The sequence below is a fragment of the Eptesicus fuscus genome, chromosome 11 (genome assembly GCF_027574615.1).
Source record: "Eptesicus fuscus isolate TK198812 chromosome 11, DD_ASM_mEF_20220401, whole genome shotgun sequence".
Lineage (NCBI taxonomy): Eukaryota > Metazoa > Chordata > Mammalia > Chiroptera > Vespertilionidae > Eptesicus > Eptesicus fuscus.
The window spans coordinates 9,464,093-9,478,615 of record NC_072483.1 but is presented as its reverse complement, the minus strand read 5'-3'; the positions used below and the strand labels follow the sequence as shown (position 1 = coordinate 9,478,615).

At 48.8% G+C, this 14,523-nt stretch overlaps 2 protein-coding genes across 4 annotated transcripts in view; one reads left to right on the top strand and one right to left on the bottom strand.

The window, feature by feature from the left end:
* Nucleotides 1–7,331, bottom strand: part of C11H2orf76 (chromosome 11 C2orf76 homolog) — a 72,659-nt gene extending 65,328 nt beyond the window's left edge. For 2 of the 3 annotated variants that reach the window (XM_054723354.1, XM_054723356.1), the window contains exon 1: nt 5,943–6,001. The gene's annotated coding sequence lies outside the window, so the exon portion shown is untranslated. Of the gene's footprint in view, nt 1–5,942; nt 6,002–7,238 lie in introns of those variants that run through there. The other variant, XM_054723355.1, reaches the window with a different exon arrangement.
* On the top strand, nt 6,114–11,264 carry DBI (diazepam binding inhibitor, acyl-CoA binding protein). The gene is made up of 4 exons (XM_008143448.3): nt 6,114–6,235; nt 7,327–7,444; nt 9,462–9,524; nt 10,979–11,264. The coding sequence occupies exons 1-4, from the start codon at nt 6,227–6,229 to the stop codon at nt 11,050–11,052; spliced, it is 264 nt and encodes an 87-aa protein (XP_008141670.1). The 5' UTR covers nt 6,114–6,226; the 3' UTR covers nt 11,053–11,264.
* The last annotated feature ends 3,259 nt before the right edge of the window (nt 11,265–14,523 follow it).

Below are 14,523 nucleotides of genomic sequence, written 5' to 3'. Positions count from 1 at the left end.
ATCTCAATTCAAAAACTCAGTGAATGGGGGGAACGCAGGGAAGAATCAGTGGACTGGAAGATAAAACAACAGGAATTACCCGACCTGAACAACAGAAAAAAATAGACTAAAAAAAAAGCCCTGGCCGGTGTTTTCAATGGTACAGAGTGTCCGCCCCCAAGGCACGTTTGGGAGGCAGCTCATCGATGTCTCTCTCACATTGATCTCTCTCTCTCTCTCTCTCTCTCTCCTCCTCCCCCCCCCCCGCTTCCATTCTCTCTAAAAAAAAATCAATGGGAAAAATATCCTCAGGTAAGGATTAACATCAAAAAATATATGAGCAGAGCCTTAGAGCCTGTGGGACTATAATGATCAGAAAAGAGCAGGGTTAAAAAAGTAATGGCTAACAACTTTCCAAAGTTGGTAAAAGATATAGTTCTACAGAATCAAGAGTGAAGTGAACCCCAAACAGAACAAACCTAAAGAAATCCACTCCAAAACACATCATAATCAAACTTTTAAGCCCTAAAAGAAAATATCTTGAAAGCAGAGAGAAAATAAACATTGCCTATAGGGGAAAAACAAACGCAAATGGCAGTGGGTTTTTCACCATAAATCATGGAAGCCAAAGGAAGTGGCACATTTTTCAAGTGCTGAAAGAAAAGAACCATCAACCGCCGGGCTGGTGTGGCTCAATGGACTGAGCGTCCTTCCAGGTTGGACTCCTCCTGGTCAGGGCACATGCTCAGGTTTCAGGCTCCATCCCCAGTAGGAGGCAACCAGTTGATGTTTTTTCCTCATCGATGTTTCTAGCTCTCTCTCTCCCTCTCCCTTTCTCTCTCGCTAAGATCAATAAAAAACATTAAATAAAAAAGAAAGAACCATCAACCCATATACTATACCCAATGAAACTATTCCTCAGAAATGAAGAGAAAATCAAGGCATTCTCAGATGAAGAAAAACTAAGAGAATTTGTTAGCAGCCCACCTACCCTAAAAGAATGGAAACCATGGACCAACAGGGTCAATCCACCAACAAGATACAGCAATCCTAATGTGTATAAAAACAAAGCTGTTAAATATGTGAAGAAAAAACCTGATAGAACTGAAAGAGGAAATAGACAAATCCACAACTGTGGTTAGAGATTTCAACACCCCTTTCTCAGCAAATGGTAGAATAATTAGAGAGAAAAGCAGCAGGGATATAGAACTCAACCATCAATCAACAGACTGCAATGGACATTTACAGAACATTCCACTAATGACAGCAGAATGCACATTCTTTTAAAGTGCCCATAAAACATATGCCAATAAGACCATATCCTAGGCCACAGAAAAACACATAACAAATTTAAAGAAGTGAAATCATACAGAGTGTATTCTCTGATCTCAGTGGAATAAAAATAGAAATCAAAACCAGAAAGACATGGGGTAAATCTCTAAACACTTGGAAACTAGGCAAGAGACTGTTATATAATCCCTGGGTCAAAGAGGAAGTCTCAAAGGAAATTTAAAATACACTGAACTGAATTAAAATGAAGATACAACATAAAGTTTGGGGGACACAAAGGAGAACTAAGAGGGAATGTATAGCACTAAATGTATACATTAAAATTTAAAGTCTCAAATCAATAATCTAACCTCTCACTTCAAGAACCTAGAAAAAGAAGAACAAAACAAACCCAAAGCAAGCAAAAGGGAAAATAATAATAAAAAATCAATAAAATTAAAACACAGAAAGACAACAGAAAAATCAATTTTAAAAAAGAGCTGGTTCTTTGGAGAGATTTTTAAAAATAGACAATCTTGCACAAGCTTGGTAAAGAAAAAAAAAGAGAGAAAACACAAATGACCAATATCAGAAATAAAATAGAGAATATCATTACAGACTCTGCACACACCATGAGGATAGCAGGGAATGTGCACACATCATGAGGACAACAGGGAATGCTATGAACAAATCCAGGTATGCAAATTTCACAACTTTCATAAAATGGACCAATTTCTTGAAAGACACAAACTACCACCATTACCCATATGAGATAGAAGATTTTAATGGCCTGTAATTTTAAAACTCCCAGAAGAAGAATCTCCAGGCCCAGAAGATTTCATTGGATAATTCTACAAAACATTTAAAGAATTAACATCCGTTCTAAGCAACTTATTTCAGAAAATAGAAAAGTAGAAAACATGTCCTATTTCATTTTATGAAGCCAGTAGTTCCATAGCAAACCAAAGACATCATTTAAAAATAACTACAGACAGATATTCCTTATGAATACAAACATAAGCACCCTTAAAATATTAGCAAATATAATTCTGCAATATATACAAAGAATTATACACCATGACCAAGTGGGGTTTCTTCCAGGGAAGTACGGCTAGTTCAATATTTGAAAAGAAATCCATATAGTCTACCATTTTAATAGGCTAAAGAAGAAAAAAAAATCATGTAATCATATCAATCAATACCAAAAAAAAAAAAGCATCCGATAAATTTCAATATCCATTCATAATAAGAACTCTTAGAAATAGCCGTAGAGGGAAACTTCCTCTACTTGATAAGGGACATGTACGAAAAACCCTACAGCCAATATCACACTTCATGGTGAAAGACTGAGTGCCTTCTCCCTGAGATCGGGACAAGGCAAGTATATCCACTCTCACCAAAGACCTCCAACTCTGCCCACCGCCCCCTGGTCTTTCCCCAGAAGCATTTCCCAAGTGCCGCCCTCCCTTTAAAACACAGGAGTCCCCTCCCAGCTTTCCTGGAGCCAAGCCTGAGGAGTCACATTCCAAGCAACTGGAAAGTAAATACCAAGTGAAGAGAATTCACCCCTTGTTAATACTCTAACCCGTGCCTTCTAGTAAAGCTTTGCTGTAACTGTAGTCCATTTTTTAATGATAGGTTACTTTTAGGAAGTGAGATTTCGTTTGTAAGGAGAAATCTAATATTAAACTACTATTCAAGAACTGCTTTCACTGCTGCTAATGCATCTTGCCTGACTGACTACCCTGAGAACCAGCAAGTGAAGCCTCTTAGTCAAAACAGGGATCCCAGGAAAGTGAGGGCGAGCTGCTATAATGGCAGCAGCCTGTCTACTCACTGGGAGGGGTTGATTAGGCCGACTGGCTCACCGGGTTCCCCATCTTCCCTTAACACTTCAGTGTTCTGTTTCCACGGCTGGGAAATCAGAGATGACATGGTCCTTGCACCAGAGTTCATCTACTTTACTCTAGCCCACAGTTACACATTCAGTTCTAATAAACTCAGCTGGGTTCCAGCTCATGGCTAATCAGAAGGAATACATTTCATAGTCAGAAAAGCACTTCGTTCATTCAATTAACATTAGTCGAGTGCCTAAGAAGTTCCAGGCATTTGGAGATAGGCAATGACCAATACATAGTGATCCCTATCCTCCCTAGCTTATGTAGAGGGGGCGCAGAGAGATGATAAATTAAAATGAAATAATTACAAAGTGTGACAGTGGCTGACATGGCTATAAACAGACCTGAGGATTTTATTTTTAAAAATAAATTTTAGAGTATATTCGGGGCCAATAAATTATATGAATTTTTAAAAAATATATTTTTACCGATTTCAGAGAGGGAGGAAGAGGGAGAGAGAAATAGAAACATCAATAATCAGAGAGAATCATTGATTGGCTGCCTCCTGCACACCCCCTACACTTACACTTTCTCCAGACATGAAAAGCAATTTCCTTTCCAAAACTGTTGAAATACAGAACTAAAAATTCAGCCCTAGCTGGTTTGGCTCAGTGGGTAGAGCCTCAGCCTGTGGACTGAAGGATCCCCGGTTCGATTCCGGTCAAGGGCACTGCCCTGGCTGCGGGCTCTATCCCCAGTAGGGGGTGTGCAGGAGGCAGCCAATCAATGATTCTCTCTCATCATTGATGTTTCTATTTCTCTCTCCCTCTTCCTTCCTCTCTGAAATCGGTAAAAATATATTTTTTAAAAATTCATATAATTTATTGGCCCCAAATATACTCTAAAATTTATTTTTAAAAATAAAATCCCAGATGCTGGTTTGTTACTATCTCTATGTTAAAAGCTGAATGCCATTCCACAATCCTTACTAGTTCCATACTTGAGTTGCTTTAAGCAACTGTTGTAGACTCACCTAGGCACAAAACTACCTTGTGGAAAATGTTTTGTTTTTAGGAAAGTGAAGTAGATTCCAAACAAATCAATCAACCACTTAAACTGGAGACTGCCAAGATAAAACACGAATCTGGCTTTCAACAATGTTTAACTCCAACCAATCTGAGGTACATTTTTAAAATTAATTATGAGAGGGACCTCATCTTTTCCAATATGCCAAACACAATAACCTAATGTTAAAACCTACTGACTAGCAGACACGGTTGACTGCAAATCTAACCTACACAGACAATAACCTGAATTTCCATCAAGGACGATGTAAGCACCAAATGATGGAGCCAAAATGCTTCCAGGTTTTATCGGGAAAAACAGCTCTGAATTACCATTTGGGGAGAAACCCACATTTCTTACAATTCAAATGTAATTTCTCCACATTTAACTCCAAGGCTTTTGTTAACTTGCTTGACTTTGTTTTCTCAAAATTATTCATAGACTACAGGCTCTAGATTTGTTCCTTACTATTGTACCTCTACTTCCTCCCATTTCATAAAGCCTCACCTACTTTATGAAAGTATTTAATAAAGTATTCAACTTTCATTAAGTTACTTCTGAAAGCTTCCACCTGGCTTTTCTTTCTAATCACCTACTTTTGTAAATGGGGGGAGATTTGTAGTCCAGTCCTCTTGTCACATATTAGGAATAGGAAAGGAATGATCTCTCTTTTTAATAATCTCCAGAGAATTTTCCATCAAATCCCTCCCTTCACCCACTCCTTGGTAACCACCAGGAAATTCTCCCTTTCGCCTCTTGGGCATCACCCTCAAACTCTGCCATCCACCTGTGCTGCTCCTTTGTGTTCCCATGGAGAACATCAGCCTCTGTAACAACCTTGCAAGGGCCTGCCCCCCCCCCCCCGCCCCGCCCCCTCAGTCTCTTCATCCTCTGCTCCAAAGCCTCTGGCTTCCCATCTCACTCCGAATAAAAGCCAAAGTCCCTATAAAAATCAAGCTCTGCATCATCTAACTAGCCTGCCATCTCCTTAGCTCTCCAGCCTCATCTCTTTCCACTCCTCCCCTCACTCCCTGCTCCCACCTTTACACTGATTTTCTGCCTGGAATGCTCCCTCCTCTCCGTGAGGGTCTTTCTCAAACGTTACCTTCCCTTAACCCTCCACTGGCCCATCCCAGGTAAAACTGTAAACTTCCAACTCCCTAGCCTCTAACAAACTTTCTATTTAACTTATTTTATTAACGATTATCCCTAATATAAGTTCTAAGGATGCAAAAAATTATGTGGGGGGGGGGGGGTTCACTGCTGTATCCTGAGGGCTGGGAAGGTGCAAGTTACCTGACAAGGGTTGAGTAAATATTTGTCAATGAATGCAAGTGTCATCCACTCAAAGAGAGATTTGCTGGACACCAGGCCTGGGCCAAGTTTGTTAAAGATAAGACACTGTCCCTGCCTTGAGAAATGCACCACAAACAACAATGTGCATCACAAGGCTGCAAACTAAGGCAACGGGAAGGAGTGCCAAATGCTCAGAGGACGAGGCCGGCTTCGCTTTTCTAGGGACCGGTTCAGCTACCCATCGGCATCTCCTCTAGGTTCCTGAGATGCGCAGGAGCCCCCACGCCTGGGAGGTTACTCATCCAGCGCAACTTCCGGCCTGTTCGCGCCCACCGGACACGGGATTTAATGAAACAACTGTAACAGTCTCTGCTCTTCAGCCTTCACCCCCTCTCCTTTGCCCTGTGGGTCAATCCTCCCCGCAGGCTGGGACTGAACCCGAGTCGGACCACAGCACCCTCTCCATTAAGTGCGCCCTACTTCCGCGGTCCCCACCTGCTCCCGGAGTTCCCTTCGGCTCCTGTCCGCGCGTGCGCGTGCGCGTGCGCGAGCAGACCCACGTGGGCTCGGGTGAGGCGGGCGGCGGGCACCGCCCAAGAGGATGGCCACGCCCTCGCGTAGAGCTGGCTTCTGATTGGCTGTCGGTCGCTCGCCCGAGCCCAGTCGGGGAGGCCTGCGACTGCGCCTCTAAAGGCGCTGCCAGACGGGAGTTGCGCTACTTCTGCCAGCTCCTCGCCGCCTCCGCCAGCTCCTGCGGTCCTTGCACCTACTCCGCCGGCATGTCTCAGGTATGACACATGCCTGGCTGCGAAAGTGCAGCGGGGCGGGAAGCCGGCGTGGGGACCACCCCGCAGGCAGAACCCTGGAAGGTCTTTCTCTTCCCGGCTCCGCTCTTCCTCCTGGACGCATGCCCAGCTCTGACCCTTTGGACAGAGCCTTGAGAACGGAACTTTCCGGTTTGGGGCTCCCTACACCGCCATCCACCCTGCAACTGCTGGGAAGTTGCCCATCGAGTGGACTTCGCGGTGAAGCGGGGATAGGGATCGGAGGCGAGGGTCCGAGGTAGAAAGACGAGAGGTGGAGGGTTTCGTGGATGGAAGGAGCAAGGGGACCGAGTCCCCCACCCGGAAGGACAGGACATGAGTAAGGGCGGAGTAGGGAAGCATGGAGGCGGTGGCTGAGCGCTTGGAGGTCAGAAGTAGGGGCCGAGTGTCCGGCGTGCGGCCAGGGAGGGTGCGCCGGCAGGGGGAGGGTGCGCCGGGGGAGAGGTGACCCCCGAGGCCTTTCCCTCCCTTGAATGTAGCCGCTTTTCCGAGACCGCGCTGTGTTGGGCGACCTTTGGCTCCTCTCCTCTCTGTCTCTCTCTCTCTCCAGTCCGGCACTGGGACAGAGGTTGGCGCTGGACGCCCCAAACTCCGGGGAAGGGGGCCAACTGACTCAGGCCCTGGCCCTGCTGTACTCATGCCCTGTCCCCCTTTCAGCTGTTTTAAGCACCTGTGCCACCCCTGTCCACAGGTCAGGGCTTCACTGGGACCTCAGCCATTCCCTAGCGACCCGGTATTGACCAGGCGGTTGGCCACGCCGCCTTTCCTGCGGAGTAACTCCCACTGCAGGCAGCCTGTCTCCTTCCCGCCGCATTTGCAGTACCTGCCACCTGGTATAGTGAGAGCTTTCTTAATGTAGTTATCAGATGAGGGAACCTGTGAGCCCCCTCTGTGTTCTGCTGGGTCTTTCTAGCTGTCCGGTTGTGGGGAGGAGGGGAGACACTTGAGAGGGCGCTGATTTCCTCACCTGCGTTACAGGAGTGCGTGCTGCCTTTGCAACTCCTCCATCCGCATTACTGAGCTCCATTCAGGCCTCTCCTCTCCCTCGCATTTAGGCTGAGTTTGACAAAGCTGCTGAGGATGTGAAGCACCTCAAGACCAAGCCAGCAGACGATGAGATGCTGTTCATCTACAGCCGCTACAAACAGGCGACTGTGGGTGACGTAAATACAGGTATGCCGAGAGGAAGCTGGGCGGCCCCTGTTCATCAGAGCAGACTCGGCAGCCTTGACTGGTGCTGGAACTCTCAATCTGTGGGAACCCTGCTCAAAACCTCCTCTTTGGGTGGGACGGTAATTTTTCATGACGTTCCTGGGGTGTAAGCTGGGAGAGGTTCCCGGAGATCATGTTCCTAGATTGGGTTTACAGACCGCACTGTTCTTGCTTGGTTCTTGGTAGCTCAGGTAGCAGAATTCAAATCCTAGACTTGACTGATTATCAAGAGCATTTCCCATCCACTTGGGAGGTGGTGAAGGCCCCCAGCCTGGACGGGATTTGCTCAACTCAGCTCCCTGGTAGCTTGGTTGAAGCACACTGCTTCCACCCTAAATGGGCAAGATCAAAGTCTCAGAGCACTTGGCAGTGGGCCAAGCCTAAATCAGGAGCAGAGAAGCAGCTGGCTTCCTGGGACAGGTCAGAGCGTTTTTGCTGAAACATTTCCTGGTGACCATCCCCTGCTGAAAGATCTTGGTGCAGGTTTTGAGGCCGTAGTTTGAATTAACATATTCCATAGTACTGCCTTTCCTGCCTTGGCCAGTTTTTATTCTGCCCCCAAAGTCCCTGATACTCAGGTGTGTATTTTTCTCTCAGGAAAAATCTCCCACAAATCAATAAGAAATAGACTAAGAATTTGGTGGAAAAATGGGGCAAGGGTATGAACATACAGTTCACAGAAAAGGACACTCAGAAAACTTACCAGTAATGCATGAGACAGAGAAATGGGTTAGACAATGGCACGACTCAGTCCATGCAAGGACTCAGAGGTGGTGGCCATGGCACCACAAAGGAGGTTACCCTCCCCCTCCCTGATCAGGAGCGTGAGTGTGGCCCCCAGTTCCACTGCAGTTGGGTTGGAGGTGGAGCAGATGGGCTGGCTGGGAGCCTGCTGGATGCAGAAGTGCCCAGAGGTAAGGATCTGGGGCAATGCCAAATTAAACTTGGGTTCCCAGGGAGGGCTGAGCTGAGAAAGGTCTTGTGATGGAGGTGAGTTTTATGCTGGGTTCGTAAACTGTATCGGCCTGGCAAGGGTGTGGAGAGATGAAGTGGGGGTGGCTAGAGCTGCCAAGATGCTCTTCTGCCAAGCAGTGTTTTCCAGAGACTGGGCCTGCCCTGTTGAAAGGTCTTGGTGCAGATTTGGTGTCACGTGAGGGTAGGTAGGCTGGGAACCTATAACTTCCCGATCAGGGGGGGATCAGCACCCTCTCGGGTTTCACAGTCCAGTACAGTAGCCACTAGCCACACGTGGCTATCTACCTTTAAACTGAAGATAGCTCACATTAAGGAAAATCAAAAGTTCAGTCTTCAGTCGCACAAGCCACTATTCCAGGAGCTCCAGTGACACGTGGGACAGTGCAAATGTACAGCGTTTCCATCTTCACAGAAGGGCCGCTGGGGGTGTGCTGCTCTAGAATTTGGCTGATGACTGCAGGTGCAGTTTCTCCCGGGTACCCCTGGGAGTGCTTCCCAGCAAGCACGTAGGAAGGCGTGATGTTCCTCTGGCACAGGGTCCAGCTGTGGGCGCTGTGACTGCTCCCCTTGGCTCTGTTCTCAGCGTGGCAGGGAATAGGTCAGCAGGGAACTCGTGAGTGTGTTTCCCAAGTGCAACTGATAACCAGTCTGTGAGCATAACATCGTGGTGTAACTTAAACGTTGCTAACCAGTAATGCGTGAGACAGAAATGGGGTGGGAAGGAACTTTGTACTATTTTTTAAAGTATTTTTTTAAAGTTTTTAAAAGACATTTGGGAGTTACTTAACTTAGAAGACAAGGACCCGCTAGTAATGGGAACAGTTGCCCTTTTGCTTTCTCTGGATTTTGAGTCTGTATTTCTGGACACAGTCTGGGCCTGCTTACCTTCATGTCAGTGTAGAAGGGATCGGTGTAATAAAGATGCCTTTCATGGCAAGAAAGCTGGTCAAGTTTTCCCTTGGAACTGGAAGCAGACCTAATGTCTTTCCTTTTCTTGTTGAAGAACGGCCTGGGATGTTGGACCTCAAAGGCAAGGCCAAGTGGGATGCCTGGAATGAGCTGAAAGGTAATTGTTCTCATCAGTTTCCCTCATTTGTGAAGCCCAGTAATGAAATACTCCTGGTTATGGCATGCAAGAGGTGAGGAGGGAAAACAAAGTGGGTGAGGCACGGGCTGGAAACTGCTTGACCTGTGTCAGGATGGAAAAAAACTGGGCCACCTACTTTTTCTCTTAATACCAGCAAGGCCTTTTCCAAAAGCACCATCTCCAAGTAGTGGTGTCATCGAGACGGGGGCCAGGGGCCAGGACACTGAGAAACAGATTAGAAGGCAGTATAGTTGGCGAGGGCTTTATATATACTCAGAATTAGGGGAGGTTTGCTGCCCACAACTCCTCTCCCCCACAAGGCCAGGCAGTGACCCCATAGCCCAAACAGCCCTCCCCAGCTCCCTTCCAGCCAGAAAGGCACAAAAAAGAAAGGAATGACCTAATGCATGGCAAGCCTCTGGCACTCGTAGGCTCAGTGAATGGAGCTATTCTGTGCTAAGCAACAGCAGCCAAGTGTCCCAGCTCCGACTTAATCACGTGCCACCTGCACTAGCAAGACCTAAAAGTTGGCACTAAAGGGCCTGCCAGCGTTTTTGTTCTTGTGGCTAGCTTCTGAATAAGCCCTCTGTCTTCCTGCAAATGAGAAACACTTGAACTCAAAAAGGATCAGAAGACAATAAAAACACTCCTAGGATCTGAAGTAACTGGAACAGGAATGCCTGTCCGACTGTCCATTTTCATTGGGCATTTCCATGCCACCCTCGGGGCCCACACACTCAAGTGCTTCAGACACGCTCCGATTTCCAGCAGGTATCTCTCCTGCACTGTGGATCCGGGAAACGAGGTGTTACTGTCTCTGAGGAATATGTAGTCGGTGTCTCTTATACAGCAGCAAGAAGGCAAAAACTGGCCTCATCTCCCTCCAAGAGCCAGCTACTTTTGCTCAGAGTTCTCAGAACTTTTCTCGTAGCTTCTCTCTGGGGAGAAAAGGGTGCCTGGCTTTGCTGTTTCACCACCAGCTTCACAGCTCTGGCAGTTAAGAGCCCAACAGAGAAATACTTGATAGGCCAAAGCAAACCAGGAAGTCAGCAGGACCCGTAAGGCCACTGTGGCTCCCCAAGTGCGGCTCTCCTGCCTGTCTGGAGGGTCCCACCTTTCCCTAAGGCTCAGACTAACCCCTCACTCATGACAGTGGGGGACTCACAAGGCCAGCAGGCCATTGGCAGGCCTCAGGACAGCCACACACACACACATTGGTTCAGTGCTTTATGGAGCATTGAGCATTCTCAGTGGGCCAGGCTTCTCGAGTTCTTCGTCAGATCCCGGCCAGGTCTCCGAGGTGTAGGGAGTAGGGCCCCCCCTTTGCAGGTGAGAAACTGAGCCTCCGAGCGTTAAACCAGAGCTGTCTGGGGCTCTGAGGCTGCCGCTCGACTACCGTGCTGCCTCTGACAAACACTGTTGATTCCTTACAGGGACGTCCAAGGAAGATGCCATGAAAGCGTACATCAACAAAGTAGAAGAACTGAAGAAAAAATATGGAATGTAGGGACTGGGTTTGGCTGCCAGCCACGCATGTCATCTAAACTGATAATCATGCCTTGTTTTTCTAATACCATGGATGAAGTGAAATAATGAAGTTAACCTCCTTCCTGAATACTGTCCAGGATACGGCTCCAACATTAAGGAGTGGAAATGGTTACTCACATTGCGGAGTAGTTTTTATCTATAGATCAATTAAAACTGCATTTGTTACTTTAAGTCTTTGTTAATCTGGTTTCTTGAAATAATTTACACTTCCAATCTCACTTCCTTTTTCTAAAGATTTTGTCCGGAAGTGTGTGAACTGTCCCATCCCCGGTCCTCTGCCAGGAGTGAGGCAGGCAGTTCCACCTGTTCTAGGCGCGGAGTGCACTCACCTCCCGCGGGCAGGCAGCGGCCATAGGCGTGGCCTTTCCCACCTCTTCTCCCTCCCAATTCCAGCCGCACCCTTCAGGGGCCTGGCAGAGGCTTCAGTCTTTGGGTGCTTAAGCCCCCGCCAGGAACATTGCTAGCCTCCTGCTCAGAGGACGGCAGGGTTGACAAGTGTTTGAGGTTTGTCTCAGGTCAAACCAGTCCACAGTTCCAGAGCCAATGAGCAAGGAATGACGCGCATTTGCCACGGGCATTCCCAAAGGCCCAGGGGAGGCTTGGCCACAGGCAGCTGGGCAGGCAGAAATGAGCAGGGGGAGGGAGATCGGGACCTGGGGAACAGGGTGGGCAAGGGGTTAGGCTGCAGAGAAGAAAGACGAGCTTGACCCTGGAGGAAGTAGGTTGTTGAAAAGTAAAAAAGAAAAAGCGAGAGCTGCCAGCTGTCAGACCCTCCTTGCAGGATGTTCCCCTTCAGTCACGCCACAGTCCTGCACAGGAGACAAGAGCTTTCCCATTTTGCAGGTGATGTTGGGGCTGACGAGGATTGGGGAGAAGCTCTCTGAGGCCAGGCAGCAGTCAGTTCTCGCCAACGCCTGTGCCCTATCTTAGACACACTTCAGCCTCGCCCCAGAAGGACAGGTCTCAGCGTTAGAGTGACTTGCCCAAGGTCATTCTGCTGGTGAATAAACTAAGAAACATCATTCAGGTGCAGATCATGGTTCAGATGCCAGCACCCCCAGGTGGCCTCAGGCACGACCAACGTGGGAGAAGGGAACAGCAAGGAGGGCAACCCGTGTGGCTGTGGTGGGCATGCCTTCGCTGTAAAATGTAAAGCACAGAATTTGACTGTAGGTGATGGGGCATGAGTACATGGTCAACAGCTGTTGAGAACAGCGATTCTTCCAGTCAGCCCAGCCTGCCCATGGGAAACCAGGCCGCAGCCCAGGGGTAGTCAAGGGAAGGTTGCTCCAACAAAACAACAGGGTCACGATCCAAAACCCCAACATGTGGCCCAAGTGAGGTGACATTCTGAGTAGCAGTGTCCTTTATGTGGGAGACAGTCTTTCCTGGTGCTGATGTAACTGAGGGCGGACGAGACAGGAAGCCCCCAGTCCTCTCCACCCACCTGAGCACCAAGGGAGGCGGAAGGAGCCACAGCTACTCACCTGTACCCATACCTGGACCGTCTCCCTAGCTCAGTTATTGGCTGTTTCAGGAGTGAACCAAAGGAAAAACAACCTTAGATGAAGTCCAAGGCGTGGTTCTTGTCCAAACAGATCTGGCTCCAGGAGGCTGGTGCAGCTCCCCGGAGGGTGGAGGTGAGCATTAATGAGATTATGTGAGAAGCTCCTGGCATAGAGTGCATGCCCTGTGTGCCCCTTTATCAGGAGTTTTTCCACCAGCTTTCAAATCAACTCTTGTCCCTGACAGCATCGGAGTCACGGACCGAGTCCAGGAACAAGTGATCACTCCGGTAACACTGCCCAGCACTCTGCCCTATTTCTAGCCCGTGAAAGGCAGCCTGGCAGACGTGTGCTCAGGCCCTGGGTCACCGCCTCTGGACAGAGTCGGAGAGGAATGGGCCTCCGCCTACGGAAGCCCTGATACAGCCCGTCTGGTGCTTGGAGCCACACTGGGCTAAGAGTGTTGTGACGACTCAGCAGTTCTCTGTGGGTGGATGGGAGAGAAGCACTGTGGGAGTGAAAAGGCTCAGGCCCACCTGCCCACCTCTGGGCTGGCCTCTAATTAACGGCCATCATTTGCTGAGAAGCTGACGGGCCAGGCTCCCACTCGGGTTCTTTGATTTGGTTCTCGAATGTATTCCTTCCCGTGCCTGAAGGTGGCCCTACTCCTCACTGTGCAATGGGGATTACTGTGCTCATTGTTCACATGAGGAAATTAAGGTTCTGGCGATGTATGTGGGTCCAAACTCAGGGCTCTGGTCAGAAAGGCCCTGCTCCTCCCCTTCCATCATGTTTCTTCTAATGGTACTGGCTGCCACTCAGCTCTGTACCTCACTGTCACTCAGATGATAGGGTGACCCCCATCTCACTGGGCTAGCATAAGATGCAATAAATTCCTCGCCCGCTGCACAACTCCTTCCAGAAGAGCGGCCTGGGAAAGCAGGTCACATCTCCACGGCTGGAGTGGGAGCCAACTTTTGTAAGTACCTGAGGTGATTCTGAGGCATGGCCAGGTGGGAGGGAGGGCCCTCCCTCTCCCTCCCTCCCACTCACCTTGAAGCAGTGGTACCAGTTTCTCAGAAAGTAATGCTGGGGTGGTGTGCTGAGAACACGCCCCAGCAGCCTCAGGGCCAGGCCTGCTCCCTTGGCTTCCGCAGGTGTCCATGCACCGTCCAGGGTGTGTCCCACAGGGTGTTATTTGGGAACAAATGAAGCAATGGGAGCAGAGTGGGGCACAGGCTTCCCCTCTCCTCTATGACACGCCCACAGCATCCCTGTGGTACTTTGTACTGCCAGCCTGGCTCTGGTGACAGACTTAGCTGTGAATCCCACTTCAGCCTCGCAGGTACTAAGTCACTATCTTCTTGGAGACACACTGCATGTGGACAATGGGCCGATAAGGTGGGGCAAGTGCTCAGCACAATACCCAGCAAACAGCAACTGGCTAGCAGCCTGGGGGTCTTTCCCAGCTGCATCCTCACCTGCCCCACCGACTGCACAAATCCTGCCCTGGGGCCACGAAGTGCTGCTCCCCACCTTGGCAGTGATCCACTAATTTGGGGGTCAGCCATGCAAGTCAGTGGGGGTTTCCTAGGATATTCTCCCCACACCGAAGTAGTTCCTAGGTCCAAAAGCTGTGGATCAGGGACCACACAGCTTGGGGGACTTGGGAAGGCTGCTGATTGCAAGTTAGAGGCCTTGCCCACTGCCCAGGGCAGAGACAGGGAGCGAGTTGTGTCACCTGTGTAAGCCTTGCTTTCTTCATCAGTAAAAGGGCTGGCCAGGAAGGTCATGTGTCCAGTGTAGATAAGAAGGAGAGCCACAGGAGGGGGCGGAGAAGGCCCTGGGGTGGTTGGCTTGGCGGAAGTCAGGCTGGGAAGTTGTGCGGGGGTGGTTTAAGCAGCCAGATGGGTAACGATTAAAAT

Excerpts from the sequence above, each read along its gene's own strand:
- DBI (XM_008143448.3), top strand. Across the intron at positions 7,445-9,461 it reads TGTGGGTGACGTAAATACAG|AACGGCCTGGGATGTTGGAC; the intron begins GTATGCCGAGAG and ends TTCTTGTTGAAG. Across the intron at positions 9,525-10,978 it reads TGCCTGGAATGAGCTGAAAG|GGACGTCCAAGGAAGATGCC; the intron begins GTAATTGTTCTC and ends GATTCCTTACAG.